This window comes from Salvelinus namaycush, chromosome 40, assembly GCF_016432855.1.
Source record: "Salvelinus namaycush isolate Seneca chromosome 40, SaNama_1.0, whole genome shotgun sequence".
Taxonomy (NCBI): domain Eukaryota; kingdom Metazoa; phylum Chordata; class Actinopteri; order Salmoniformes; family Salmonidae; genus Salvelinus; species Salvelinus namaycush.
This window is the reverse complement of record NC_052346.1, coordinates 14,652,980-14,680,479: the sequence shown is the minus strand read 5'-3', so window position 1 is coordinate 14,680,479 and position 27,500 is coordinate 14,652,980. Positions and strand designations below refer to the sequence as shown.

Sequence of the window (27,500 nt, the reverse complement as noted above, 5' to 3'; positions counted from 1 at the left end):
ACGCGACCACAGACTGCAGGTCGCTTCAGGAAGGCACAGGCCGTAGCTGACATAGACACCTGCTCACACGCAGCATCTGAAGAAGGCAAAAACACGACAGGGCGGAACAAGGACACAGAACAGCAAACATCAAACAAGAATCCGACAAGGACAGAAGCGGAAGACAGAGGGAGAAATAGGGACTCTAATCAGAGGGTAAAATAGGGGACAGGTGTGAAAGAGTAAATGAGGTAGTTAGGAGAATGGGAAACAGCTGGGAGCAGGAACGGAACGATAGAGAGAGAGAGCGAGAGAGGGAGAGAGGGAGGGGGAGAGAGAGGGATAGAAAGAGGGAAAGAACCTAATAAGACCAGCAGAGGGAAGCACAGGGACAAGACATGATGATCAATGACAAAACATGACAGTATTTATTTGTTAGGTTTCTGCCAAATCATAGCCAACCACACTCCGCATGCAAGCTTGTACCATCATCACAAATCAATAGGTAAACCAATCAATCAATTAATCAAGCAACCACACCATGTCATCTGGTACTTCTCAGATAACATCATTATCTCTGTTTTAAACTGTCCATCCCATGTCATCATCTCTGTCTCATCATCTCAAGTCATTTATACTCTACTTACATCTAGTAATCTATTGATCTCTATTCATCTCTACTAATCTCCTCATTAGACTCACTATGACACTGTGCAACTCATAAACACATTGCACTATTTTATTTTTAAAAATGTAAAGGATGGCTGGTTCACTGTTTGAGTCAAGCCCGGCCATTGTTTTAATGCTGATGCTTATGAATTTTGTTGAGTCAGTGATGTTGAATCTTCTGATGTAGCATTAACTCTAACTCTGGTTAGTGTTGTTATTGATCGTAATACTCCTCATCAGGTCTGATCAGTATCATTGATAACTATATCCATCCTTTTGGCATATTGCTTAACATGAATGTAATAATGGGTTCTATTGGGATCGAAGGGAAGGTGAAACCTGTCGTCAACAGAATAAACCTTCCATTCCAGAGACTCTCTGGTGTCTGTGTGTTCCATTACCCTGCTCTACAGTGTACACTAGGGGAAAGAGAAAGGGTGGGGTCTGGGATGAGAGAGGGAGGAGGGAGAGAAGGGAAACTGGAGAGGATAGGTTCAGTGAAGGGACATAGAGAGGGGATAGGAAGGAGAGGGAGGTGGAGAGATAAGGCGGGGTTAGGGGGAGAGAGAGAGAGAGGAGCAAGAGAGTGAGAGATTACAGATCTCTCGCTGGAACCAGGGAGTGTGATGGTCTTGGGTTAGCTGGGGTCGTTTATTGGTCATATCCACACACCATAGATTACCTCTGCTTTTTTATGCATTGGAAATAGTAACAACTGTTTCAAACCACTTAATACAACAACAAAAAAACATGCAAAAAAACACCTGGGTCAAGTCTGTGAAATACTTTTGATTAATTGATGTGTAGTTGATTTTGTTTACCAAGCATAGAGTTTGTACCTAAATGACTATTCCATTGTGTCCAGCATGCTAATCTGCTGCTGAAGTATAAAGAACGTTGACATTTTAACCCAGCAGGTCTGGTTTAGAGTCCCATAGTAAACCAAATCACACAGCTACTCCTCCTCAGTCAGCCCTGTAATAGACAAATTATGCCATCTGTTGGCCAATGCATGAACTACAACCCTGTATGGAATTTGTATTTTCTGAACTACATGAACTGATTGTGAAACAGGAAAGAAGCAGTATTCATTGTTTAGTTGCAAAGGTTTGCGAGTCAGCCATCCAATACTAGAACATAATAAATCAATGTGTGTCATTGAAAACCATTCTTCGTTATTTTCACTAGGTAAACAAACGCAAAGCAAGGGTATGGTTTCACAGTGATTTTGGTCAAGTTTCGGTCGAGAACTTTAAGAGAATGTTATACCCACCCTTTTAGGAACCAATCAAATTGCGATGCTAGGTGTAAGTGCCCGCCCATTTAGGGTTCTTCCAAGTACCTGGACCAATCAACGAACGCCTCGGTGTATTCAGCCATTTTGTATGAAAATCAAGGATATCTGCCGCCGCTCCAGAGACCTGTGGATTATATCGAACGATGGAAGGGTGAGTGAAAAAGATGTAGTTTTATGTCGAAAAGAAACGGAAATAATCTAACCGTAGTTTGACTATTTGTATTTTTTTTTATATACAGTTATGTTGTTATGCAATATGTTTAGTAGTAGTTTGACGTTTAGTTTGAGACTAGATGATGTTTGAGACTTTCAACAAGGCTAGCTAGTTAGCATTGTCTGCGCGTGAGCGTGTCCGGAAGAGATGCGAACTAGTTGAAGTTAAGACTTTAGTAAGGGTTGTTTTTTTTACTTATTATATTGCAAATAACAGAAAAAAAACGCTAGTTGAAGTTTTTTCATGTAGACGAAAGTAACCACCTTTAACGGTTTGCGAAATTTAGTTTTTAAAAACGCCCATCTTGAATCAACGTGTCTTTGTAACGTTAGCTAGTTTCCGCATTCCATATGTGCGCTCGTGTTTGTGGAAGGCGAATGTTGTGTGTTCAGGATTAGGCTAAATTCTTCCAATTCTATGGCTATTTGCTGCTCAGGGGACATTTCAATTCAACGAAGTGAACTAACGCAACTTTTCTTGAGTCAATGCAGTTTCTAGCTAGCTATGAACTTCCATAAAGTTAGTAACTAAACTTCCTCTTTCCTCCTCCATTTCCTTGTCTCCTCTCTTTCCCCCCTTTGTCTAAACAGACACAAGTTAGATGCTGATCTGTATCCTATGGGACCTGGCTACGTCACAGACATAGAGTAAGTCTCCTGATAGATTTTACATTTACAAGAAATCTAAAATGTAATGTAAAATGTTGATTGAGTGATTTACTGATTGGTTGATCTTTTAGGAAAATGCATCCGGTCCTCTTTGGAGTAACTCAAATGAGTAACCCTCCTTTTCTCTCTCTCCCCAGTGTCTCAGTGGGTACCAAGGTAGGCGTCTTTTCATTCACAATTTAATTCCTTGTTTTTTCTCCTTTGTTACCCCTGTCTTCTGTGCTAAAACGTTGGTTAAAGTCTCTCCTCTCTGGCTGTGTTTCTGAGTGCTGTTAGCATGAGTGTCTTTGTGTCTCTGGCTGGAACAGTAGCTGTATTGTAGAGAGATGGAGTGAGGCTGCTGGGCCACTCCAGACATGAGCACCATTGACTGACTGACACAGAGCAGCTTCATTAACTGTAGTCTGGTTGAGCAAGACCATCTGTCTGACAGACTGCTCCTCTCCAGCCATAACTCTGTTAATACATTTACCCGGGTCGTATTTGTTGGTGCACATTAGTGCATGTAGCAAAACGTTTTGCAACAGAAAATGGAAACAAGTTTGTTATTGAGCATGTTCAGGGTTTTCTTCCGGTTGGTGCTCAGTCAATACAACCCAGCTAGGCCTGTCTCTGTCTCCATGGTGTATGTGGTTATGATCATTGTGAATGTTTCTTTCTCTTCCAGAGGGGATCCGATGAACTCTTCTCCTCCTACATCATGACCCCAGGTGTGTGTGTGTGTAGCTGATGGTTAATCAGAATGTTCTATGTTGTTCTCTAACAGACACATTAGCTACTAGAGAACAGCATAGAACATTCTGATTAACAGACACATTACCATTAGCTACTAATCAGAATGTTCTGTTGTTCTCTAGTAGTTAATGGTGCTAAGAGTAAGAAGTTAAATTAAAAAGTTGTCTGTTTGTAGCCAACGGTAATGACAGTAAGAAGTTCAAAGGTGAGATGCGGAGCCCCAGCGCTCCATCGCGTGTCATCCACCTGCGCCAGCTGCCCGGGGACATCCAGGATTCTGAGGTCATCAGCATGGGAATGCCCTTTGGGAAGGTCACCAACCTTCTGATGATGAAGGGAAAGAACCAGGTACGTGCGCACACTACAGATCCTCTACCCTAAAGGGGTTCACACACTACAGATCCTCTACCCTAAAGGTGTTCACACACTCACTACAGATCCTCTACCCTAAAGGGGTTCACACACTCACTACAGATCCTCTACCCTAAAGGTGTTCACACACTCACTACAGATCCTCTACCCTAAAGGTGTTCACACACTCACTACAGATCCTCTACCCTAAAGGTGTTCACACACTCACTACAGATCCTCTACCCTAAAGGTGTTCACACACTCACTACAGATCCTCTACCCTAAAGGGGTTCACACACTCACTACAGATCCTCTACCCTAAAGGGGTTCACACACACACACACTACAGATCCTCTACCCTAAAGGTGTTCACACTCAGGCACACATACACGGTGTCCACACACACCTTCCCCGGCTGATCTTTTGTGTGTGTGTGTGTAGGCGTTCCTGGAGATGAACACTGTGGACCAGGCTCAGACCATGGTGAACTACTACGCAACGGTCACCCCCCTCATCAGACAGCAGCCTGTATTCATGCAGTACAGCAACCACAAGGAACTCAAGACCGACAACTCACCTAACCAAGTGGTAAGAGGACACTTCCACCATTGACCCACACCAATATGAGACTCACTAACTTGTACATCTGTAGCACATTCGTAAAGCGTCAAGTCAAAGTTTCTTTGTCATATGCAGAGGTTACAGCATAGTGCCCACAGTACAATGTAATAACTGTATGTTTGTGTGTCCCCTCCCCAGAGAGTCCAGGCAGCACTGCAGGCGGTGAATGCTGTCCAGGGTGGCACCATGTTGGGCTCTACCATGTCCGGTATGGGGGGTGGGATGGGCGCTACCATGTCAGTTGGAGGGGGAGAGATGGGAGCCAGAGGCATGGCCACCCAAAGCCCTGTCCTTAGAGTCATAGTAGAAAACCTCTTCTACCCCGTCACACTGGAAGTCCTGCACCAGGTACGCACACTCCACCAGTGTTTTTTAGTCATGAGTGTGTTCAAATGGTTTTCTTTTGCTTGTTGTCAAAATGCCTGCAGCAGGGATGTAACCTGTGTGTGTTCTCCCCTGTAGATCTTCTCCAAGTATGGGTCTGTTCTGAAGATCATCACTTTCACTAAGAACAACCAGTTCCAGGCTCTGGTCCAATACGCTGACCCCATGACGGCACAGCACACCAAAATGGTACGTACACCCCCCCCCCCCCCCCCCATAAACCTCTGATTTCTCCAGCTCTCTCTGCCATCTCCAGATGGTCAGAACATCAATAATAGATGCTGTAAATGGACTTGCCTGAACTTCCACGCCCCTAATCCCTCTGTGTCTCTGCAGTCTCTAGACGGTCAGAACATCTATAACGGCTGCTGTACTCTGAGGGTGAGTTTCTCCAAGCTGACCAGCCTCAACGTGAAGTTTAACAACGATAAGAGCCGTGACTACACCAGACCTGACCTTTCTACTGGAGAGCAACACAACCCTCAGCCTGGAATGGACCAGCACGCGATGGCTGCTGCCGCCTTCGGTAACACACACACGTTAGACCGGTGTTTCTCACACTTTTTTTGTACCAGGAGCTAGCACGTAGCTACCAGGGTGCTCTTCTGGAGACTGTCAAACTGACACTGAAATTTGACTCATGTCTTTTCCCCTCTCTTTCTCTCCCATCTCCTATCTCTTTCCAGGGTCTCCAGGTCTGCTCTCAGCATCTCCTTATGGACACGGATTCCCCCAGGCCTTCACTCTACAGCAGGCTGCAGGTACATCCTCACATTAACACAGTCAGCTGGTTCACTCTACCTGTAGCCTACTACAAACCTGTTCTTACTCCGTTTATTACATAGCTATTACTACATTGTCAAATCATCGGTTGGTCTACTCCAGCTGCACAGGTTGGCCCCGGTGCTTGAGATAACGTGTGTTTTTCTTTGTGTGTGTCTAGGTTTGTCTATGCCCGGTGCCTTGGCGTCATTCGGTATGGGTCCAGGGGGCATGGCCGCTAGTCGTCTCGGCCTGCAAGCCCTTGGCGGTGGAGGAGGACAAGCTGGCGTCCTATTGGTCAGCAACCTCAACCCAGAGGTCAGGACTGTTACTACCCATACACTCTCTTTCTCTCAACCACAAGCACACCAGTATACATCCGTTCTCTATCGTACAAGCACACCATAGTAAACTTTTCCTCTCAGCCCTTTAAATGGGTGTCTCCCCACAGTTTAGAACTAACAGTCTTCTGTTATCTTCCATTTCATGGCTTCCTTTTTGTCTATTCTTGAGTTGCTGGAGACACCCCCCTATATAAGAATCCTTATATAGAGACACCCCCCATGTTATTGTACTGTATTATCTGACCTGTACTGTTGCATTGTTAATCTGTCTCTTTTCTCCTCCTAGTGTTGCCATAGTGACAGTGTTTTAATTTAGACACTATTCTGTGTTTACTGACCTTGTTTTTTTCTTCTTTACCTCCTTTTCTTTTATTCTCTCCTTCCCCATCTCATCCTGCTCTTTGACCTTTATAAAAACTCACTCCTATGCTCAACCCTGTTCTGCTCTTCTTCTCATCATTCTCCCTCTCTCTTTCTCTCCCTCTCTTTCTCCTCCATGTGATCCTCCCGTGGACCTCTTGGCTGCTGACTGCTGGACTCCATCCCTCCATCCCTGACTCCACTCTCCTCCTCCACTTTACCCCTGTCCCCTCCCTCTTTCTCTCTCCCCCTCCCTGGTTCCTCTACCTCCCCCTGCTGTTTATAAAGAGCGTTACACCAAACTGCCTCTTTATTCTCTTTGGTATGTTATTAGCCTTTCGTTTCCCTTTATGACTTTAGATTTTACATTTACCTACTGTTACCAATAATATTATATCATCACTGTACCTTGACTGTACCTACCTCATTCAGTCTTCATTTACCCTTATATTGACCTAAATATATACTTTTTATTATTTTATCATTCTTTAATCTGTTTCACTTAATATATTTATTTAATTACCAACTGGTACTGAATCTAACTATCTGTTACCTGGGCTGGTTTTCATGTTGTGATCTGTCTGTCTCTGAATCAGAAATCCAAGCTCTCCTTTACATGAATCAGTCGTTTCATTTCAATGGCCAGAACTGAGTAGTGTGGTGGTATAGAACCTGTTGTCTGGGCATTACAGTAGTTTAGTCTGTCTGCTGTTGATCAAGACGATCACATTACATCACTGACATTACAACTAAGTCTCTTCATGAAAAGTGCATCTAGTTTGGAGTGTGTGCTGTGTTTTAACCTGTGTGTGTTCTCCAGGTGTGTATGGCGACGTGATGAGAGTGAAGATTCTGTTCAATAAGAAGGACAACGCTCTGGTCCAGATGGCTGATGGCACACAGGCTCAGCTAGGTACTGTGTGTATGTGACCGTGCGTCTGTGTGTGCGTTGAAGTAGTTAGTAGCACGTGTGTGTTTTGGTGTTTGACGGGCTTGTCTTCTCCTCAGCGATGAGCCACCTGAACGGGGTGCGTCTCCATGGCCGGTCTCTACGTGTCTCCATGTCTAAACACACCACCGTACAGCTGCCCAGAGAAGGTATGTACACACACTACCATGTCTAAACACACAGCTGCCCAGAGAGACGGTATGGGCCGTCTAACATCCACTACTGTTGTGTCATGACATGTTCTACTCTATCCTATTCAAGGCCATGAGGACCAGGGGTTGACTAAGGACTATGCCACCTCTCCTCTCCACCGTTTTAAGAAGCCTGGCTCCAAAAACTACAACAACATCTACCCTCCCTCTGGCACACTGCACCTCTCCAACATACCGTACGTACACACACACACACACAACATCCCCTTTATTTGAAAGTGTCCTATTGCTTTCTCTGCTAATGCTTTCTCTCTCTAGTCCTGCAGTAGGAGAGGAGGATCTGAAGGCACTGTTCAGCAGTTCAGGAGCTTCAGTCACGGCCTTCAAGTTCTTCCAGTAAGTCTCAACATCCAACTACACTTTTATGACATCACTACCTAATGATCAAATCAAACTTTATTTGTCACATGCGCCGAATACAACAAGTGTAGACTTTACCGTGAAATGCTTACTTACAAGCCCTTAACCCAACAGTGCAGTTCAAGAAGAGTTAAGAAAATATTTACCAAGTAGACTAAAATAAAAAGTAACACAATAACAAGGTTATATACAGGGGGCACCGGTACTGAGTCAGTGTGCGGGGGTACAGGTTAGTTGAGGTAATTAATGTGCTTGTCTTTATGACATCTTTACCTAATGATGTAATAGTCTTTGTGGCATCACTGCCCGACAATGTAAAGGTCATTATGATGTCACTACCCAATGGTGGAATGGTCTTTATTGCATCACTACCTGACGATGTTCTTGTCTTTATGACATCACTACCTGATGTAATGTGGCATCCTCTTTCCTGGTGTGTGTATAGGAAGGACCGTAAGATGGCTCTGATCCAGATGAGCTCAGTGGAGGAAGCTGTTGAGAGTCTCATCGAGTTCCACAACCATGACCTGGGAGATAACCACCACCTCAGAGTGTCTTTCTCCAAATCTACCATCTAACACAATCACTCACACACAGCTGTAACTACAGAGTATAGACCAAACCTGTTTATCAGAATGCCTTCCACGTCGTTTGTATGTCAAGTCTTATTCCACACGAGACACACTTAATCATTCCTTTATACTTGTTTAAGTTTTATCATTATTTTTACACAATTATTTACATTTACTATGGATATAATCGGTTCATATTTTATTTTAGTAGTTCGACTTCTATGGAAGGAAACTCACAGAACTCTCCAAGATGCACATCTAGTATTTCTGTTTCTACACTCTGCAGAATGCACATCTAGTCTTTCTGTTTCTAGATTACAATGTTTTATTTTTTCCATTTGATATACTAAAAAAAATCCATTGATTTAATGTTTTCTGTTTCTACGGTCTGTCCTTGGGATCTTCACCACTAGTCATATTGCTCTAACAAAATGCCTTTCAGCAACAGTCTAGTGCCTTAACCAGACCAGCCGGCTAGCCTTTCCATGCTATTACATTGATTTTATACGATTGGACTCTCAAATAAGCTTTTTCTTTGAACATCAATAATTTGATTTGAAATATATGGCTGTGGTCTTTTTGATTTCTAGATGTACACTATGCATTCCATTGTATTTTTGTAACATTAGTAGTTCTATACTCTCTCATTTTCTATACCTTGTACTGTTTGATATCTACCGGTCACTGTGCCTCAAGTCTTAATTCTTGCTCCAGGGGTGCCACTTAAAATCATGCAGCATTTAGTCTTTAGTGCCTACTTCACCCCTAATATTTTACAGATACACACATGCAATACTCCAATTTTATTTCACACCGCCTTAGGTATTTAGTGCCTACAACACAAATGTATTTATTACCTTTGTTCTGGCACTGACTGTCTATATATGGCTTTTGCTATAGATTCTTCTGTAGCATAAACGGTTTCATGTAGCTATTGATGGTTGATGTTATTGAGGACCAGAGTACCTACCACCCCTTGTCAGTTTAAAAGACAATGTTCTAAACTCTTTTCTCCCATTGGTTTGATTCTATGGTCCAAATTGAAAGACTGCCTCTAGGGATTTGATTTTGTTTTCATTTTATACCTAATCAGTCAGCCACTAGATTTAAAAATAGTAATTTTGAGTGAGATATACCTTGAATTTGTGATATTTGGTTTCTTGTCCCATTTCTGTTTAATTACAGTTAAATACCTCTGTTGGTAGATTACTTTAAGCATGAATATATATATATACTGTAGGTTGACCTAGTTGATGATATCACAGTGGATAGCTGTGAGGTAGTTCTGTATTCCTCTCCTGGTGACGGTTGTCGCTTTTATTTTCCATTATGGGTTTTATTGGGGTCAGGGGTCAACCGGATGTTATGTCATGAAGCAGGAGGAGGGTTTTTGTCTGTCTATATTTAGTGTTTTTGTACAACAGTGATTTGGATTGTACCACAGATTCAATTTCATTCCAACATGTATATTTTGATATATAGTTAACAAACGTTGATTCCAACATGTATATTTTGATATAAAGGTAATGCCAGCTTTCTCTGGAGGGCTGTAAAGATGAGTTTTGTATCACAAAGAAATTAAAGTTAATGGAACACAGCCTTGTGTTTTTGATGTTTGCTGATTTCCAAATGGCCCCCTAGTCTCAAGGCACTACTCCTGGCCCCTACTCCCTATAGGCACACTTGTAGATCTGAAAAGATTTGAGCGGTTTAAGTAAGCTTCTTTGCCTTCTGATAGGCTTGGGAATGACCCTCTCACTGGTCAATCCCTGTATGGCCACTTGGTGGAGCCAGAGCCAAGTATAGATCACTGTATCCAGGAAAATAATATGGCACTAGGTGGAGCCATCTCTCGCTCTGACTTTGTCCCCACTGATACAGAGGTGACTTTACCTTGTGATTATTTCTCTGACTTTCCCCATTGCTACGAAGATGACTTTTTTGCCAATTCGATAGGATTAAATGAATAGAACAGGCGAATCATTGACTTCAACTACTGTTCTATTCATTCTATTTCTATGCATTTAATCCTATCTGATAACTGAAATCCAGATAGTTAACTTTAGAAAAACTGGGCCCTGGTGATTATCTCTGTGACATCACCTTTGTGACATTTTCTTGTAATTTTACTCCTAGGACATTGCTTTGGTGACAGTGCCTTCTGTTCAGACCTCATGTCCCCCTTATAACCGTAGGGGTCTGGTGGTGGTGATGAAATAGTAATTTCCCGCCCACACACTGTTGGATTTTCTTCAATACTACAGTACCAGTCAAAAGTTTGGACACACCTACTCATTCAAGGGTTTGTATTTTTATTATCTACATTGTAGAATAGTAGTGAAGACATCTCAACTATTAAATAACAGATATGGAATCATGTAGTAACCAAAAAAGTGTTAAACAAATCAAAATATATTTTATATTTGAGATTCTTCAAAGTAGCCACCCTTTGCCTTGATGACAACTTTGCATTCTCTCAACTAGCTCCACCTGGAATGTTTTTCCAACAGTCTTGAAGGGGTTCCCACATATGCTGAGCACTGGTTAGCTGCTTTTCCTTCACTCTGTGCTCCAACTCATCCCAAACCATCTCAATTGGGTTGAGGTTGGGTGATAGTGGAGGCCAGGTCATCTTATGCAGCACTCCATCACTCTCCTTCTTGGTCAAATAGCCCTTACACAGCTTGGAGGTGTGTTAGGTCATTGTCCTATTGAAAAACAAATGATAGTCCCACTAAGCGCAAACCAGATGGGATGGCGTATCGCTGCAGAATGCTGTGGTAGCCATGCTGGTTAAGTGTGCCTTGAATTCTAAATAAATCACCGACAGTGTCACCGGCGAGGCACCATCACACCTCCATGCTTCACGGTGGGAACCACACATGCAGAGATAATCTGTTCACCTACTCTGCGTCTGACAAAGACACGGCGGTTGGAACCAGAAATCTCAAATTTGGACTCATCGGACCAAAGGACAGATTTCCACCGGTCTAATGTCCATTGCTCGTGTTTCTTGGCCCAAACAGGTCTCTTCTTCTTATTGGTGTCCTTTAGTAGGGGTTTCTTTGAAATTCGACCATGAAGGCCTGATTCATGCAGTCTCCTCTGAACAGTTGATGTTGAGATGTGTCTGTTACTTGAACTCTGTGAAGCATTTATTTGGGCTGCAATTTCTGAGGCTGTTAACTCTAATTAATTAATCCTCTGCAGCAAAGTTAACTCTGGGTTTTCCTTTCCTATGGTGGTCCTCATGAGAGCCAGTTTCTTCATAGCGCTTGATGGTTTTTGCAACTTTTCCGTATTGACTGGCCTTCATGTCTTAAAGTAATGATGGACTGTCATTTCTCTTTGCTCTTGAGCTCTTCTTGCCATAAAATGGACTTGGTCGTTTACCAAATAGGGCTATCTTCTGTATACCACCCCTACCTTGTCACAACACAAGTGATTGCCTCAAATACATTAAGGAAAGAAATTCCACAAATTAATTTTTAACAAGGCATACCTCATGAAGCTGGTTGAGAGAATGCCAAGAGTGTGCAAAGCTGTCAAGGCAAAGGGTGGCTACTTTGAAGAATCTCAAATGTAAAATATATTTTGATTTGTTTACCACTTTTTTGGTTACTACATGATTCCATATGTGTTATTTCATAGTTTTGATGTCTCCACTATTATTCTACAATGTAGAAAATAGTACAAATAAAGAAAAACCCTGGAATGAGTAGGTGCGTCCAAACTTTTGACTGGTACTATATATATACAGTGGGGCAAAAAAGTATTTAGTCAGCCACCAATTGTGCAAGTTCTCCCACTTAAAAAGATGAAAGAGGCCTGTAATTTTCATCATAGGTACACTTCAACTATGACAGACAAAATGAGGAAAAGAAATCCAGAAAATCACATTGTAGGATTTTTTATTAATTTATTTGCAAATTATGGTGGAAAATAAGCATTTGGTCACCTACAAACAAGCAAGATTTCTGGCTCTCACAGACCTGTAACTTCTTCTTTAAGAGGCTCCTCTGTCCTCCACTCGTTACCTGTATTAATGGCACCTGTTTGAACTTGTTATCAGTATAAAAGACACCTGTCCACAACCTCAAACAGTCACACTCCAAACTCCACTATGGCCAAGACCAAAGAGCTGTCAAAGGACACCAGAAACAAAATTGTAGACCTGCACCAACTGGGAAGACTGAATCTGCAATAGGTAAGCAGCTTGGTTTGAAGAAATCAACTGTGGGAGCAATTATTAGGAAATGGAAGACATACAAGACCACTGATAATCTCCCTCGATCTGGGGCTCCACGCAATATCTCACCCCGTGGGGTCAAAATTATCACAAGAACGGTGAGCAAAAATCCCAGAACCACACGGGGGGACCTAGTGAATGACCTGCAGAGAGCTGGGACCAAAGTAACAAAGCCTACCATCAGTAACACACTACGCCACCAGGGACTCAAGTCCTGCAGTGCCAGACGTGTCCCCCTGCTTAAGCCAGTACATGTCCAGGCCCGTCTGAAGTTTGCTAGAGAGCATTTGGATGATCTAGAAGAAGATTGGGAGAATGTCATATGGTCAGATGAAACCAAAATAGAACTTTTTGGTAAAAACTCAACTCGTTGTGTTTGGAGGACAAAGAATGCTGAGTTGCATCCAAAGAACACCATACCTACTGTGAAGCATGGGGGTGGAAACATCATGCTTTGGGGCTGTTTTTCTGCAAAGGGACCAGGACGACTGATCCGTGTAAAGGAAAGAATGAATGGGGCCATGTATCGTGAGATTTTGAGTGAAAACCTCCTTCCATCAGCAAGGGCATTGAAGATGAAACGTGGCTGGGTCTTTCAGCATGACAATGATCCCAAACACACCGCCCGGGCAACGAAGGAGTGGCTTCGTAAGAAGCATTTCAAGGTCCTGGAGTGGCCTAGCCAGTCTCCAGATCTCAACCCCATAGAAAATCTTTGGAGGGAGTTGAAAGTCTGTGTTGCCCAGCAACAGCCCCAAAACATCACTGCTCTAGAGGAGATCTGCATGGAGGAATGGGCCAAAATACCAGCAACAGTGTGTGAAAACCTTGTGAAGACTTACAGAAAACGTTTGACCTCTGTCATTGCCAACAAAGGGTATATAACAAAGTATTGAGATAAACTTTTGTTAATGACCAAATACTTATTTTCCACCATAATTTGCAAATAAATTCATTAAAAATCCTACAATGTGATTTTCTGGATTTTCTTTTCTTATTTTGTCTGTCATAGTTGAAGTGTACCTATGATGAAAATTACAGGCCTCTCTCATCATTTTAAGTGGGAGAACTTGCACAATTGGTGGCTGACTAAATACTTTTTTGCCACACTGTATATTAGAACTGCCCTTGTAAAGGATATGAAGCGGGCCAGTAACCGAAGGGTTGCCAATTCAGATCCCAGGGCTCATGGGGAATATCTGCCGGGAGTGAGCAGACAGCCGGAGGGCTGCTGGCAGTGGCCTCTATCCCATGTCCTACATACTGCCTTTGCGCCCTTGAGCAAGGCACTTAAGCTCACACAGCTCCAGGGTTGCTCAACCCTGTTCTGCTCGTGTGTTGGGTAGAGCATCTACAAGCTACTTCATCCTCCTGCATGTGTGTTTAAACATGCACGCTCTGAACCGGCAGAGAGATGGAGAGGAGCGAGACAGAAGACTAGGAGGGAGGGATGAGAGGTGTGTGTTTAAACATGCATGCTGCAGACCGGCAGAGAGATGGAGAGGAGCGAGACAGGAGACTAGGAGGGAGGGGTAGAGGGACGAGAGGTGTGTGTTTAAACATGCGTGCTCCAGACAGCCACCGTATGAATAATTCAGTCAGACAACATGCAGCTGGGTCTGGGTTGTTTGGGTTAGAATGGTTAGTTTATTATTAATTTATTTAGGTTATGATGGTTAGAATGGTTAGTTTATATTTCATTTATTTAGGTTATGATGGTTAGAATGGTTAGTTTATAAAAACATTTTTAGGTTATGATGGTTAGTTTATTCAAATCACATTTTTATTGGTCACATAGATATTTAGCAGATGTCATTGCGGATGTAGCGAAATGCTTGTTATTAATTTATTTAGGTTATGATGGTTAGTTTATTATTAATTTATGATGGTTAGTTTATATTTAATTTATTTAGGTTATGATGGTTAGAATGGTTAGTTTATTATTCATTTATGATGTTTAGTTTATATTTAATTTATTTAGGTTATGATGGTTAGAATGGTTAGATTATTATACATTTATTTTGGTTAGAATGGTTAGTTTATTATAAATGTATTTTGGTTATGATGGTTAGAATGGTTTATTACACAGAGCAGACCCAGTATGCCAGTAGATGTATTCTTTTACAGCTGTATTTGGGTTATATTGGTTAAGATGGGGGTATATATACAGTGGGGAGAACAAGTATTTGATACAGTGCCGATTTTGCAGGTTCTCCTACTTCGAAAGCATGTAGAGGTCTGCAATTTTTATCATAGGTACACTTCAACTGTGAGAGACGGAATCTAAAACAAAAATCCAGAAAATCACATTGTATGATTATTTTATTTTTTTAATAAATTGTATCCCATTTTCTCCCCAATTTTCGTGGTATCCAATCGCTAGTAATTACTATCTTGTCTCATCGCTATAACTCCCGTACGGGCTCGGGAGAGACGAAGGTCGAAAGCCATGCGTCCTCCGAAGCACAACCCAACCAAGCCGCACTGCTTCTTTAACACAGCGCGCCTCCAACCCGGAAGCCAGCCGCACCAATGTGTCGGAGGAAACACCGTGTACCTGGCCCCCTTGGTTAGCGCGCACTGCGCCCAGCCCGCCACAGGAGTCGCTGGAGCGCGATGAGACAAGGATATCCCTACCGGCCAAACCCTCCCTAACCCGGACGACGCTATGCCAATTGTGCGTCGCCCCACGGCCGGCTGCGACAGAGCCTGGGCGCGAACCCAGAGACTCTGGTGGCGCAGCTAGCACTGCGATGCAGTGCCCTATACCACTGCGCCACCCGGGAGGCCCACATTGTATGATTTTTAAGTAATTAATTTGCATTTTATTGCATGACATAAGTATTTGATCACCTACCAACCAGTAAGAATTCCGTCTCTCACATACCTGTTAGGTTTTCTTTAAGAAGCCCTCCTGTTCTCCACTCATTACCTGTATTAACTGCACCTGTTTGAACTCGTTACCTGTATAAAAGACACCTGTCCACACACTCAATCAAAGAGACTCCAACCTCTCCACAATGGCCAAGACCAGGGAGCTGTGTAAGGACATCAGGGATAAAATTGTAGACCTGCACAAGGCTGGGATGGGCTACAGGACAATAGGCAAGCAGCTTGGTGAGAAGGCAACAACTGTTGGCGCAATTATTAGAAAATGGAAGAAGTTCAAGATGACGGTCAATCACCCTCGGTCCGGGGCTCCATGCAAGATCTCACCTCGTGGGGCATCAATGATCATGAGGAAGGTGAGGGATCAGCCCAGAACTACACGGCAGGACCTGGTCAATGACCTGAAGAGAGCTGGGACCACAGTCTCAAAGAAAACCATTAGTAACACACTACGCCGTCATGGATTAAAATCCTGCAGCGCACGCAGGGTCCCCCTGCTCAAGCCAGCGCATGTCCAGGCCCGTCTGAAGTTTGCCAATGACCATCTGGATGATCCAGAGAGGAATGGGAGAAGGTCATGTGGTCTGATGAGACAAAAATAGAGCTTTTTGGTCTAAACTCCACTCGCCGTGTTTGGAGGAAGAAGAAGGATGAGTACAACCCCAAGAACACCATCCCAACCGTGAAGCATGGAGGTGGAAACATCATTCTTTGGTGATGCTTTTCTGCAAAGGGGACAGGACGACTGCACCGTATTGAGGGGAGGATGGATGGGGCCATGTATCGCGAGATCTTGGCCAACAACCTCCTTCCCTCAGTAAGAGCATTGAAGATGGGTCGTGGCTGGGTCTTCCAGCATGACAATGACCCGAAACACACAGCCAGGGCAACTAAGGAGTGGCTCCGTAAGAAGCATCTCAAGGTCCTGGAGTGGCCTAGCCAGTCTCCAGACCTGAACCCAATAGAAAATCTTTGGAGGGAGCTGAAAGTCCGTATTGCCCAGCGACAGCCCCGAAACCTGAAGGATCTGGAGAAGGTCTGTATGGAGGAGTGGGCCAAAATCCCTGCTGCAGTGTGTGCAAACCTGGTCAAGAACTACAGGAAACGTATGATCTCTGTAATTTCAAACAAAGGTTTCTGTACCAAATATTAAGTTCTGCTTTTCTGATGTATCAAATACTTATGTCATGCAATAAAATGCTAATTAATTACTTAAAAATCATACAATGTGATTTTCTGGATTTTTGTTTTAGATTCCGTCTCTCACAGTTGAAGTGTACCTATGATAAAAATTACAGACCTCTACATGCTTTGTAAGTGGGAAAACCTGCAAAATCGGCAGTGTATCAAATACTTGTTCTCCCCACTGTATATAGGTCTGTTCATACAGATAAGTATTTATTCTTACAATACTCTTAATACTTCGATTATATACATTCTTGCAGCACAGATGCGCTACAATGATAACTACATTATTCTGGAACAGTACAAATGTAGTAATACCTTAATTGTACAAAAAAGGTGTAGTAATAACTTGATTACACGACTTGATTTGTAAAGATGTAGTAACTGGATAGACAGTGATATTCTAACCTAACACTCAGTATTATCCTAACCCATGTTATGTATATGTGGATACATACAGTTTAATACAGCTGAACTAAGCGGCTTCAGAGCCGCGAGAGCAGTGAGTCAGACACTGTCCCCAGAGGTAAGAGACTGAGAGACTCCGCCAGCTCAGAGTGAGGGAGGGGAGAGGGAGGGAGGGGCAGGGAGGGAGAGGGAGGGAGGGGGAGGGAGAAAGAGGGAGGATGGGTAGAGGGAGGGAGAGAAGGAGGTGAACACGAGCAGTGAGGAGATTCTGGCAGCAGCGGGAGCTGAGAATCAGATTCACCACGAGGAGTGTTGTCACCGTGAGAGACTGTTGGAAGGATCGCCACGTTATTCACTCTGTCGGTCTCTGCCAGTCTGTGTGTGTGTCTGCATCAGTCTGTGTGTGTGTCTGCATCAGTCTGTGTGTGTGTCTCAGCCAGTCTGTGTGTTGATCCGTAAAGAACATTGTGGAGTGTGGACCATGAAGCCGAATTGGATTTTACATACAAATCAGCAGAAACAGACTGAAGAGGATCTTGGGACGGGAGGAGCGTGATAGCTGGTGATCTCTGATAAAAACGAGCAGCAATAACAGGACCCATCCAACCACTCTCACTGAGGAAACAATTAACCTGGCGTGGTTTATTGACCCGAACGAACATCTGAAGAATATTCAAATGGACCTCCCTTACTGAAGGGAGGTGTTCAGGACCAGATAGAAACTGGTCAGTACCGAAACATCTTACCTTCAGCACCAAAACAGAATCTGTTACTGGGGTAACTGGTCAGTATTGAAACATCTTACCTTCAACACCAAAACAGAATCTGTTACTGGGGTAACTGGTCAGTACCGAAACATCCTACTTTCAACACCAAAACAGAATCTGTTACTGGGGTAACTGGTCAGTATTGAAACATCTTACCTTCAACACCAAAACAGAATCTGTTACTGGGGTAACTGGTCAGTACCGAAACATCCTACTTTCAACACCAAAACAGCATCTGTTACTGGGGTAACTGGTCAGTACCAAAACATAATTTCTTACTGAAGAAACTGTTCAGCATGGAACATGTCTCACTGAGGAAACTGTTCAGTACCAAAACAACTCCTTGAGGAAACTGTTCAGTACCAAAACAACTCCCTGAGGAAACTGTTCAGTACCAATATATCTCTTACTGAAGACAGTTCAGTCCCAGCGAGCTGAGGGGAGTCAGGATGTTCGGTCCCCGGACGACATTAAACCCAGATTGGATTTGGCTTCGCGTCTCTTTGTGGAGTGGAGGAGAGGAGTGGAGAGAAGAGGTATCTATTTGTACTGATAGTGTGTGATCGAAAGAGAGAGGACGACATCGTGAGATGGCTGATAATTCATCAACGCCAGTATTGATAGAAATACAGAAATATGTCAAATAATAACAACGTCTCATCACCGTAATCAATCATCAATGAACAGACAGTGGACTTAAGATAAATGCGTGGATTCAGGAGAATGAAAGTCACTAGTTTGGATGTCATATTCAGGGGAGCACAAGTTGTACAATGGGAGGACAAGTCTCAGACCCTGGCAAGAACATAGACACTCTTCCTGTATTGATTGAGATTGAGTGATTTGCGCAACATGCAAGCGCAACAGGTTAGGTTTGTGCATGCTAGCGATTGGTTAGGATAAGGTTAGCTTTGGGCATGCTAGCAAAGTGGTCAAGGTTCAGGATAAGGTTCGTAAACAAAAACACGCCAAAACAACACACCTGGATTCAAACCACATTACAAAGTCCTGGATTCAAAGTCCTGCACACTACGACCTCTGCCACCCTGTTTCCACTAACAGGCTGGAACAATCGGAATGGACTGGGATCTTTGAAAGCCCAGACACTGATTGAGACTGTCCATGCACTGGATATTCCAACTCAACTGTAAGCTAACATAACCAGCGAACACTACTGTGGAGGTGGATCTAACAAGTAGACTTCAAGTGGACACTATGATGTTGTGTGTAACTGGTTTGAGGAGTGTGAGGTGGACGGCTCGGCCTGGTCAGAGGAGTGTGTGTACGTGTGTGACGCAGGTGGTTCTGATGTGTCTGACTGTCCTGTCTTCCTGTCTGTACGTCTGGGCTGAAGACCAGATCATCTTCGACCACCATGCTGTCTACTGGAACAGCACGAACCCCAGGTAGGATGATACAGTCTGTCTGTCTGTGTCTGTGTGTGTGTGTGTGTGTGTGTGTGTGTGTGTGTGTGTGTGTGTGTGTGTGTGTGTGTGTGTGTGTGTGCGTGCGTGCGTGCGTGCGTGCGTGCGTGCGTGCGTGCGTGCGTGCGTGCGTGCGTGCGTGCGTGCGTGCGTGCGTGCGTGCGTGCGTGCGTGCGTGCGTGCGTGCGTGCGGATGCTATAATTGAGCTGAAAGCTCCTTTTGTCTCTGATAGACAATGAGGGCATCATGCCTCCCTCTCTAGTTATTGAGTATAGGGGATAGACACACGCAAACACACACACACACGCACACACTGCTGTGGTTAGCTGGGTCTCATTGATATGGTGCAGAGCAGCCTCGCTCTGTCAGTCTAATGAATTCTGACAGACTGGACAGCCTCCCTCTCCCTCCCTGCCTCCCCCTCACTCCATCCCTTCTCTCTCTCTCTCTCAGGTACATATATAAACAGTGAAAGTACTCCCACTCTATCACGGTTGAATTACCACTAACCGGCTAACAGCCCTGTCTCCCCCTGCAACACACACACACCGACGCTGCTGATTTAGTTCAGCTAACAGCTCTGTCTCTCCACAAGTGCTCAAATATTTAACAGGCAAGGAGGAAGACTCTCCTCTCTCTCTCCGTCTCTTTCCTTCTTTTTTCCCCTCTCACTCTGCTCTTCCCCTCCTCCCTCTGTCAACGTGCTACATCAGACAACATGCTTTGTTTGGGCAATGCTATTGTTATATCGCTGAATTAATGTGTGATGGGAGGTTGATGGAAAAGTTTGTTTATACAGAAACAAATGAACAGGAGATGAGTTTCAAACCACACACAGACAGCTTTGTTTTTGCAAAACACACACGCATCCTGTCTCTCTACCCTCAGAGAATAGCCAAATTTAATCCCAGGGTTGATCCTTCAAAGTAATTATATTCTTCTCCTCCCTTTTTCCTCCCCATCCCATTTTCTCCCCATCCTGTGTCCTCCCCATCCTGTGTTCTCCCCATCCCATTTTCTCCCCATCCTGTGTCCTCCCCATCATGTTTTCTCCTCTCTCTTCTGGGAGGCTTTGTGGTTCTCTCCATCCTCCTCTAGAGGTCCCTAATGATGATTGCAGAGGGTTTCATGCTATGGGATGGATGTCCTCAGAGAGAAACTGAACGGGGAGGATAGTAGCTTGAACGGGGAGGATAGTAGCTAGTGTGTGTATGTGTGTGTGAAGAGTTGTGAAGCGAGAGGTGGATGAGAGAAATTATGTGGGAGAGAGACAGGAAGAGATGTTTTGCTGGTGTACACAATCTGTTTTCCACTTGGTTTAGCTTCACAGGTGATGTTAAATGTCTATAAAACATTTAAGGTCAGGACTCGGAACAACTTTCACTCAGCAAACTTTGTCAGGAAATCTCTGTTTTTAGTGGTGTGTGTGTGTGTTTGATATTGCAATCACATCACCACTCATGATATGTTTTAAAAGATGGAGGCACTTGTCTGAAATATCCCCTTATTCTTAATCTGATCTCGCTTCACTGACAGGTCCTTCTTGAATTACGGTGACATTTGGGCATGGCACTTTGGAAAAAAAGTACTTCATTCTTCTAGGTGTGTATTTATTTAAATGTATTTAGTTACATCTTCCCATTCTAAATCAACTAATATGGTACCTTAATGACTTTAAATAACGTTTACCATTACGATAACGTTGTGCCACCAGTAGGAGTATTAACACCAATGAGGGTAACACCAATGTGTCACGTGTGCTCCCTCTCCGGCCTCTAGCTCACCAGGCTGCTCGTTATGGCGCACACCTGTCACCATCGGTACATGCACCAGCGCCTCATCAGACTCACCTGGACTACATCACTTCCCTGATTACCTTCCCTATATATGTCACTCCCTTTGGTTCCTTCCCCAGGCGTCATTGTTTCTGTTCCAGTGTCATGTCTGTGAGTTGTTCGTGTTTCTTGTTTTTGTATTTAGTTGCGTTTATTTATTAAACCACTCACTCCCTGAACTTGCTTCCCGACTCTCAGCGCACTCATTACACAATAAGACATTTTATGTTAAGGTTTTTCTGATATGGAGACCACAAATGCTGAAATCTAAGGTCATCAATCCTTTAAAAAGAATGTACTGAAGTGATATGATTTGTCATTTTGCTCACAATGTTATTTCCCTTCATTTCAATTCACTAACACCAAGTGGCACTTTGGATTTAGACACACCACATGATCAACTGAATCTTCAAATGTATGACATACTAAAAGGGTGTGTTTAGCTAATAATTGTATTTAATATAGACCCATCCCCGATAACAGTTTGCCACTGGAGAGAATGCTTAAGGTCCTTGTATATCTTTCTAATCATTGATTTTCAAGGCGGTAACACCAATGACATAACACTGAGGGACACACATTATATAACTTCATAGCCTTCTTTGTTTTTATTGATCTATACAATACCTGATAGTAGATGTCAAAGATAGCAGATAGATACAAGATATCTGGTGTACTGTATTAGAAACACAATATACTAGAGATATTAGATGGAAACATTCAATATTACATAGAAATAGATAAGAGATGGAAAAAAGGTATTCGACACAGACGCACGCCCACCCACACACACGACAATGAAATGACAGGAGTGAGAAAGGAAAGAAGTAGAGAAATAGACTATTAGAAAGGCAGGGACAAAGACAGAGGAGATAAAGAGATTACAGGAGGAGATACAGGAGGAGTGTGTGAGGTATGAGTTGTGGCGTACGGCTGTGGAGCTGCATACTCACTGTTTGATCACACACACTTCAAACGCACACTTCTGTCTTCTTTCCAGATCCCAGAACTGTGTGTGTGTGTGTGTGTGTGTGTGTGTGTGTGTGTGTGTGTGTGTGTGTGTGTGTGTGTGTGTGTGTGTGTGTGTTAGAGATGGTGCACTGTTCTAAACTGGGTCGGTCCTAAAAACTAGACTTCTGAGAAAGTGGCGGTGCAGCTACCTTCTAACATTACTAACAGCTTTACGCTGGGCATCTTAAAGGGATAGTTCACCCAAATGATGAAATGCCTTATTAGTTTCCTTACCCTGAAAGAGGTCCTATGGACAAGGACAGACTGTAATCCATGCTTTGGGTGTGTTTACTCATGGTGACCAACCACTAACTTTAAGCATTAGTGAGTGTGTAAGTGTTTTGGAAAGGGATTGTGATAGCTTATCATTCTGAAGTTTTTCTTGCTGTCTACATCTGTGAGAGAAACACAGTTAGAGAGAAAATACTTGTATGTCTGAGAGAGATGTTTTCAGAGATGTGTGTGTGTGTGTGTGTGTGCCACAGCTGGTGAGGAAATGCTCCCAGTAACATCTCCTCATTGGTTCAACGTTCAAAGACTGTTTTCTCTCTGGTTGGGGAGAGAGGGAATTAACCCCCCCCCCCCCCACACACACACACACACTGCTGTCTTTATTAGTCTTGAGGAGGTGATGAGGCACAATCTCTCTCTCTCTCTTCCTCCTTCTTTCTCACTAATTCGGAGAGACTGCCTGGATGTATAATTCATGTTCTCTCTGCCATCCTCATTCAGGTGTGTGTGTGTGCGTGCACGCGTGCACTGTGCTATTTCGCAAATGTACTATTCAGCTTTAACATGTTTCAGCTGTGAAAAAGAATATCTCCTGTAATGCTTCCACATTCGTCTCTAAGCCTAACTCTACCCCCCCACACACACTAACCTCAGCTGTAACCCTGTGCTCTACAAATCATTTATACTTTATATATTTTTTTACACAGTCAGATGGATAAATAATGTATTAATGATCCATCTACACTACAAGAGTGTCAAATTATTTAGAAATGTTCTATGTTTTGTACATAGACATTGATAAAAGTGTTATTAGCCAAATGCTTTCTCTAAACTACCGTCAAATCACTTAGACTTTCAAATGTATAGGCTGATAGGTTAATACTTTATTAATCCTCAAGACGACATTTCAGTAGCGAAAGCTGAGAGACATAAGAGGGTTAAAAGTAGAAATGTGTTAAATCATTTGAAGAGAAAAAGAGGAAGTTTATACAGTGAGACAGAAAAATGGGTTAGAAAGGATGCTGGTTGTCTGGTTAGAGAATCCTCTATAGATGGTGGTTGTCTGGTTAGAGAATCCTCTATATATGCTGGTTGTCTGGTTAGAGAATCCTTTATAGGTGGTGGTTGTCTGGTTAGAGAATCCTCTATAGGTGCTGGTTGTCTGATTAGAGAATCCTCTATAGGTGGTGGTTGTCTGGTTAGAGAATCCTCTATAGGTGGTGGTTGTCTGGTTAGAGAATCCTCTATAGGTGGTGGTTGTCTGGTTAGAGAATCCTCTATAGGTGGTGGTTGTCTGGTTAGAGAATCCTCTATAGGTGCTGGTTGTCTGGTTAGAGAATCCTCTATAGGTGCTGGTTGTCTGGTTAGAGAATCCTCTATAGGTGCTGGTTGTCTGGTTAGAGAATCCTCTATAGGTGCTGGTTGTCTGGTTAGAGAATCCTCTATAGTTGCTGGTTGTCTGGTCAGAGAATCCTCTATAGATGCTGGTTGTCTGGTTAGAGAATCCTCTATAGGTGGTGGTTGTCTGGTTAGAGAATCCTCTATAGGTGGTGGTTGTCTGGTTAGAGAATCCTCTATAGATGGTGGTTGTCTGGTTAGAGAATCCTCTATAGGTGCTGGTTGTCTGGTTAGAGAATCCTCTATAGGTGCTGGTTGTCTGGTTAGAGAATCCTCTATAGGTGCTGGTTGTCTGGTTAGAGAATCCTCTATAGGTGCTGGTTGTCTGGTTAGAGAATCCTCTATAGGTGCTGGTTGTCTGGTTAGAGAATCCTCTATAGATGCTGGTTGTCTGGTTAGAGAATCCTCTATAGGTGCTGGTTGTCTGGTTAGAGAATCCTCTATAGGTGGTGGTTGTCTGGTTAGAGAATCCTCTATAGGTGGTGGTTGTCTGGTTAGAGAATCCTCTATAGGTGGTGGTTGTCTGGTTAGAGAATCCTCTATAGATGGTGGTTGTCTGGTTAGAGAACCCGCTATAGGTGGTGGTTGTCTGGTTAGAGAATCCTCTATAGGTGCTGGTGTCTGGTTAGAGAATCCTCTATAGGTGGTGGTTGTCTGGTTAGAGAATCCTCTATAGGTGGTGGTTGTCTGGTTAGAGAATCCTCTATAGGTGGTGGTTGTCTGGTTAGAGAATCCTCTATAGGTGGTGGTTGTCTGGTTAGAGAATCCGCTATAGGTGCTGGTTGTCTGGTTAGAGAATCCGCTATAGGTGCTGGTTGTCTGGTTAGAGAATCCGCTGTAGATGCTGGTTGTCTGGTTAGAGAATCCTCTATAGATGCTGGTTGTCTGGTTAGAGAATCCTCTATAGGTGGTGGTTGTCTGGTTAGAGAATCCTCTATAGGTGCTGGTTGTCTGGTTAGAGAATCCTCTATATGTGGTGGTTGTCTGGTTAGAGAATCCTCTATAGGTGGTGGTTGTCTGGTTAGAGAATCCTCTATATGTGGTGGTTGTCTGGTTAGAGAATCCTCTATATGTGCTGGTTGTCTGGTTAGAGAATCCTCTATAGGTGGTGGTTGTCTGGTTAGAGAATCCGCTATAGATGCTGGTTGTCTGGTTAGAGAATCCTCTATAGATGCTGGTTGTCTGGTTAGAGAATCCTCTATAGGTAGTGGTTGTCTGGTTAGAGAATCCTCTATAGGTGGTGGTTGTCTGGTTAGAGAATCCTCTATAGATGCTGGTTGTCTGGTTAGAGAATCCTCTATAGGTGGTGGTTGTCTGGTTAGAGAATCCTCTATAGGTGGTGGTTGTCTGGTTAGAGAATCCTTTATAGGTGGTGGTTGTCTGGTTAGAGAATCCTCTATAGATGCTGGTTGTCTGGTTAGAGAATCCTCTATAGGTGGTGGTTGTCTGGATAGAGAATCCTCTATAGGTGCTGGTTGTCTGGTTAGAGAATCATCTATAGGTGCTGGTTGTCTGGTTAGAGAATCATCTATAGATGGTGGTTGTCTGGTTAGAGAATCCTCTATAGGTGCTGGTTGTCTGGTTAGAGAATCCTCTATAGGTGGTGGTTGTCTGGTTTGAGAATCCTCTATAGGTGGTGGTTGTCTGGTTAGAGAATCATCTATAGGTGGTGGTTGTCTGGTTAGAGAATCATCTATAGATGGTGGTTGTCTGGTTAGAGAATCCGCTATAGGTGCTGGTTGTCTGGTTAGAGAATCCTCTATAGGTGGTGGTTGTCTGGTTAGAGAATCCGCTATAGGTGCTGGTTGTCTGGTTAGAGAATCCTCTATAGGTGCTGGTTGTCTGGTTAGAGAATCCTCTATAGGTGCTGGTTGTCTGGTTAGAGAATCCTCTATAGGTGCTGGTTGTCTGGTTAGAGAATCCTCTATAGGTGGTGGTTGTCTTGTAAAGGATTGGGGGTTGTGTGGTAAAGGATTGGGTTGGTGGTTTCTCTGATAAAGGGGTGCGTTGAGGGTTGTCTGGTAAAGGCTTGTGTTGGTGGTTGTCTGGTAAAGGCTTGTGTTGGCGGTTGTCTGGTAAAGGCTTGTGTTGGTGGGTGTCTGGTAAAGGGTTGGGATGATGGGTGTCTGCTAGAGTGTTGGGTTGGTGCTTATCTGGTAAAGGGTTGGGGATTGTCTGGTAAAGGGTTGGGTTGGGGGTTGTCTGGTTAAGGGTTGGGTTGGTGGTTGTCTGGTAAAGGCTTGTGTTGGTGGTTTTCTGGTAAAGGGTTGGGGTGGTGGTTGTCTGATAAAGGGTTGGGTTGGGGGTTGTCTGGTAAAGGGTTGGGTTGGGGTTGTCTGGTAAAGGGTTTGGTTGGTGGTTGTCTGGTAAAGGGTTGGGTTGGTGGTTGTCTGGTAAAGGGGTTGGTTGGGGGTTGTCTGGTAAAGGGTTTGGTTGGTGGTTGTCTGGTAAAGGGTTGGGTTGGTGGTTGTCTGGTAAAGGGTTGGGTTGGTGGTTGTCTGGTAAAGGGTTGGGTTGGTGGTTGTCTGGTAAAGGGTTTGGTTGGTGGTTGTCTGGTAAAGGGTTTGGTTGGTGGTTGTCTGGTAAAGGGTTGGGTTGGTGGTTGTCTGGTAAAGGGTTTGGTTGGTGGTTGTCTGGTAAAGGGTTTGGTTGGTGGTTGTCTGGTAAAGGGTTTGGTTGGTGGTTGTCTGGTAAAGGGTTTGGTTGGTGGTTGTCTGGTAAAGGCTTGTGTTGGCGGGTGTCTGGTAAAGGCTTGTGTTGGTGGTTGTCTGGTAAAGGGTTGGGTTGGTGGTTGTCTGGTAAAGGCTTGTGTTGGTGGTTGTCTGGTAGAGGGTTGGGGTGGTGATTGTCTGGTAAAGGGTTGGGGTGGTGATTGTCTGGTAAAGGGTTGGGGTGGTGATTGTCTGGTAAAGGGTTGGGGTGGTGATTGTCTGGTAAAGGGTTGGGTTAGTGGTTGTCTGGTAAAGGGTTGGGGTGGTGATTGTCTGGTAAAGGTATGGGGTGGTGATTGTCTGGTAAAGGGTTGGGGTGGTGATTGTCTGGTAAAGGGTTGGGTTAGTGGTTGTCTGGTAAAGGGTTGGGGTGGTGATTGTCTGGTAAAGGGTTGGGTTAGTGGTTGTCTGGTAAAGGGTTGGGGTGGTGGTTGTCTGGTAAAGGGTTGGGGTGGTGATTGTCTGGTAAAGGGTTGGGTTAGTGGTTGTCTGGTAAAGGGTTGGGGGCAGAAGGGGGTTATGGTTGCTTGTTTTCTGGTAAAGTGCTTACGGGGCATGTCAGTGTTTGGAGTTATTAATAAAACTGAAATTATATTATTGATCAAAGATGTGGCAAACTGCCCGCAGATATAACCTCATTTTGATATGGATGTGTGTGTGTGTTCAATATGGATTTAGTGAAGAGCCTCTAAGTGTTTTCCAGCTTTGAGTGATTAAGTCAGGCTACTTCAGTAGACACACATGAGGAGGGGTGGGTGGAGAGAGGGATGGAGGGAGAGAGAGAGAGAGGGGTGGGGCAGGAATGAGGGGAAAACTCTTATGTTTATGTCAGTTGGTTAATCAGTTAGTTAGTCGTCAGTCAATCAGACAAATGTGAAGCATCTACTGTGAGATTCAATTATTCAATTACATCA

The 27,500-nt window shown here is 43.7% G+C and overlaps 2 protein-coding genes across 3 annotated transcripts in view; both read left to right on the top strand.

Annotated features, from left to right (window-relative positions):
* The first annotated feature begins 2,015 nt into the window (after positions 1-2,015).
* LOC120033308 (polypyrimidine tract-binding protein 1-like) lies at positions 2,016-10,074 on the top strand. Of its 2 annotated transcripts, none has more exons than XM_038979590.1 (17): positions 2,016-2,096; positions 2,750-2,806; positions 2,965-2,983; positions 3,495-3,537; positions 3,738-3,910; positions 4,355-4,501; positions 4,673-4,882; positions 4,997-5,107; positions 5,255-5,444; positions 5,605-5,679; positions 5,862-5,998; positions 6,673-6,706; positions 7,205-7,297; positions 7,393-7,482; positions 7,595-7,721; positions 7,804-7,881; positions 8,351-10,074. In XM_038979590.1, exons 1-17 carry the CDS (start codon positions 2,089-2,091, stop codon positions 8,481-8,483), a joined length of 1,725 nt encoding a protein of 574 aa, XP_038835518.1. In that variant the 5' UTR covers positions 2,016-2,088; the 3' UTR covers positions 8,484-10,074. The 2 variants fall into 2 exon arrangements, with proteins under 2 accessions (XP_038835518.1, XP_038835517.1); XM_038979589.1 differs by having other exon boundaries at positions 2,899-2,983.
* Positions 10,075-19,283: 9,209 nt separating this feature from the next.
* LOC120033253 (ephrin-A2-like) overlaps positions 19,284-27,500 on the top strand; it is a 17,971-nt gene continuing 9,754 nt past the window's right edge. Inside the window, exon 1 of the mRNA XM_038979527.1 lies at positions 19,284-19,381. Within this exon, the coding sequence (XP_038835455.1) occupies positions 19,284-19,381 (98 nt within the window). The remainder of the gene's footprint in view (positions 19,382-27,500) is intronic.